We start from the raw sequence: 3,858 nt of genomic DNA on the forward strand, positions 1-3,858 counted from the left end.
CTTGTAGCAGACAACTACTGATGATTTGTTTGATTATGATAAATCGGTTTTGTGCTCCATGCCATGACTCCATCCAGGGGCAGCGCTGGAGTCAGCAAATGGGGCGGCTAATGATGCAGAGCATAGGCAAGCAACTCACCTTCAGCTCACTACCTATGCCAAAGAGATTGTAACAAGTGTTAAGCGGTGACCGTGATTTCTAAAGGTTGATATCTGATCTCTTTACTAAAATTGAATTTTTGTCCAATTCGTACCAGCATCTCTAGAGGAGTACAATCAAGTGTCCACAACATAGGTTGTAAAGTCTCTCTGCTGCCTTTCCTGCTTTTTATATTTCTCAAAGACCATAAACTCACTTTGGAGTTCAGAAAAGATACAATATATTTAAGTACAACCACATTTTATATGTCGATCCTACTTATCTTTCTTCATGTAGTAATTTTTAAGGATTCATCCTACCATAATTTAATGCGATTCTAATTATCCACAGGAATGTCTATCTCTTTACCTCATTTGAAATGCCTCCATTTCTGGAATATCATTATGATTCAAATATCCTACATTAATGCGTATGTAGTCCTTTGTACTCTACGTTGACATTGCGAGGTAGCCTAACCGCGCTTAGTTTCTAGTGGAAATGAACCGACTTTCCATGGCGATCCAAAAGGATTAGGTGGGATCCTTGCCTATCCAAACACCGCTGTAATCAAGTAACGGTAAGCTGGGGAAAGCCCAACGCCCGGTGGGGCGACTGCGGCGAGAGCAGCGGCAGGGTGCCGAGCAATGCCTCCCAGTACTGCTCCCAGTTCCCGCTCGACGGCGTCATGGGGAACCCCAGAGCACCCGATCCCGTATCTTCGGTAGGAGACGATGTCACCGTCGACGAGGCGGTCGCTGTGGTCTCGCGCGTCGACATGGACGACGACTGAGAGGCGGAGGAGTACACCTGGCCCTGGGACGACGACGAATAAGCAGGGAGCTCACCAACAATCTTCACTTCCTTTTTCACCACGGCGAGCACCTCGACGTCGTCGTCGTCGGGTTCCTCCACCACCAGCTGCGGCCGCTTCCTCTTGTTCATCGCTGTGGCCGTGGCTGCCTTCGTCTTCGCCGGAGCGGGCGGCGGCGGGGCCCAGAAGTCGGCGCCGCGGGTGCCAACGTCGTTGGGGAAGTTGAGGATGGCCTTGGCGCCGCGCATGCGGAACGCGGCGCGGTCGTACGCGCGCGCGGCCTCGATGGGCGTGTCGTACGTGCCGAGCCACACGCGCGAGCCCCGGCGCTTCGGGTCGCGGATCTCCGCCGCGTACTTGCCCCAGGGCCGCTGCCGGACGCCGCGGTACTTGCGGAAGTCCTCCATGGCCTCGGCCACGGCCGCTGCTGCCAGCTGTGCGGCGGCGGGCGCCGTTGCTGCCGCCGAAGCGTACGGCCTCGGGGGCACGGCAATGGTCAGAGGCTGCCTGACGGGGGATGAGGGCTCGCTTCCAAACGCTATTATCACCGGTGGCGCTGGCTCCTGCTCCGGGAACGCCGCCGCCGCCTCGCCCATGTTGGCCATGTACTCGTTGGCCGGGTCCATGTCTATGTACCCTTGCTGCGGCGGCGGCGGCGGCGGCAAGAACGGCATGGGCTCGAATTCTGGTTGAGGCGGCAGGACCGGGAAGGTAAGGTCGTCGGGATCTACGGTGCTATCCACGGGGCCGCCGCCGCAACCACCGCCGAGCAGGTGCTCGCGGATGAAGTCGAGGGCGAAACCGTCGGCGTCTCCGGTGAAGGCCATGTCCACTTCTAGTTGTCGTAGCTGGTGATGTCGAGGAGGGAGGTGTCACGAGAACTGGGACTCTGGGTCTCGGTGGCAGCTCCAGCTACACAGGTGGCCCGCGTGCTTTGCGAGTCTGTTTCTATGCTGTGCTGTGTGAGGACAAAAGTTGGCGGTGCTCGTTCGTATTTATAGGAGAGGCAGAGAAAACAAAGGAATTTTCTGATGCGGTGAATTATTTGAGCTCCCTTGATTAGTACTTAGTAGACTGGTTCTACTCTGTTGGGTCGTATAATCTATGTATTATTATAAACTTTGATTCTCCCGGTCTAACGAGTTCGTCTGGACCTGCTGATCAGACTTGAGATCAACTGGAGGTAGCTTCGCGCGATACTTCTCTGGCTAGCTGTCTCTTTCGGTTTTCGCCACAGTTTCGAAGGTGTGTGACTCTGCAGGAAGAAAAATGTAGCTGTAATGGCTCATGTCTTGTTCCATGGAATTCGAAGTCATTCCAATTCATATTCCAAAAGGAATTGAAACGGCTGGAAAGTGATCCAGACGTGAGTTAAGTTCTTGAAATTAGAATTTATGAACATAGGGGAAAGTCAGAAACTACCCACTCTATGATGTGGCTCATTAATTGTCACCTATTAGATCGACAAAACAGGTTAAGCAGCTACCAGCTCTATGATGTGGCTCATTGTCACCTATTAGATCGACAAAATAGGCTCAATATCAGAGAGATAAAGATGACATGGCTCAATATTAGCCCTCTACTCTAGTGACTAAAAGTGAGGCACATCATATCATAGGCTAGGTAGTTTCCCTTTTCTGTTCGCAAAGTATTGTTAGTAACCTTTTATGTTAATAAAGTCAGAAGTTCATAACTTAGAAGCATATATCTTTCGCGTGATTTAGAGGCATATGTGTAGCACTTTCGGATATTTTTGTATTATGACAAAGGTAGTTAATTTAGATGAAGATATTGGGGGTCACTTTAGATTATTTTTAACAATGGCAAATATAGATAATATAGATGCCAATTTAGGGGGGTATATTAGTTTTTTTAAATAGTATAGGTTGATAATTTAGATGATGATTTATGGAATTACTTCATAATAGCATAGGTGGATAAATTAGATATAAATTTAGGTGTATTAATTTTGACTTAAATTTCATAATGACAATTGTGGGACTTTTTTTTGGAAAACTAAACAAATTCACTGACGATCAATGTCGGTGATGATTGGAATCTACTCATTTGATGGGCAGGTGCCTATGATTTTTATGTGAATTTCTAGAATTAATTCTATGCCTTGTGACGGTTAACTTAGGCTAGTCTCAACGAGGGTTTTATGAGCATTAAATAAGCTGATGTGGCTGTAAGGAAAATGGACCCTTGGTCCATTTACTTTGGATTTTGGTGTTTGATGACCAACACAACCAAATTGGATTAATGAATTTGCAAGTGTTTGTTTTGTAGTCCAATAGGGTGTAAGACGTGACTTGGACGAAGGTGACGTGATGATATGATGATCAACACCTCAAGCAAGACCTTAGAAGCACAAGAAAAGACCCAAGATGTCAAGCAAAGTCCAAGCATGAAGATAGGAACCAAGCCGTGCGCAAGATCGCGAAGAAACGAGCTCGCAGAGGCGACCGGACGCTGGACCGGACGCTGGAAGTGCGACCGGACGCTGGACCGGTGGCTCGGCAGACAGGCGACCGGACGCAAGGACCGGACGCTGGCGGCAACCGACCGAACGCAGGAACGCAGCGTCCGATCGAGTATAGAGAGGTTCCAGGCGCGCGAAACTGCGATCGGACGCGTCCGATGGCAGGCGACCGGACGCTGTCAGCGTCCGATCGGTAGTTCGCGGCTGCAACGGTCGGGACGACCGGACGCGTCCGGTCAGGACGATCTCAGCATCCGGTCAGTAGCAGAATTGTGGGAGTTCGACCCCAACGGCTACTTTCTCAGTGGGGCTTATAAATACAACCCCCAACCGGCCATTTGAGGTGTGTGGAGCTGAGGAAACATACCAAGGGTGTTGATACACCATTCTAGTGATCTCCACTTGCATAGTGCTTAGTGTTTCATC

The 3,858-nt window shown here is 49.9% G+C and overlaps 1 protein-coding gene across 1 annotated transcript; it reads right to left on the minus strand.

The window, feature by feature from the left end:
* Positions 1 to 517: 517 nt before the first annotated feature.
* On the minus strand, positions 518 to 1,867 carry LOC136490584 (ethylene-responsive transcription factor 6-like). Its single transcript, XM_066486789.1, has one exon. The coding sequence runs from the start codon at positions 1,775 to 1,777 to the stop codon at positions 707 to 709; it is 1,071 nt and encodes a 356-aa protein (XP_066342886.1). The 5' UTR covers positions 1,778 to 1,867; the 3' UTR covers positions 518 to 706.
* Between the last annotated feature and the right edge of the window lie 1,991 nt (positions 1,868 to 3,858).

Source organism: Miscanthus floridulus, chromosome 11 (assembly GCF_019320115.1).
Source record: "Miscanthus floridulus cultivar M001 chromosome 11, ASM1932011v1, whole genome shotgun sequence".
Classification (NCBI taxonomy): domain Eukaryota; kingdom Viridiplantae; phylum Streptophyta; class Magnoliopsida; order Poales; family Poaceae; genus Miscanthus; species Miscanthus floridulus.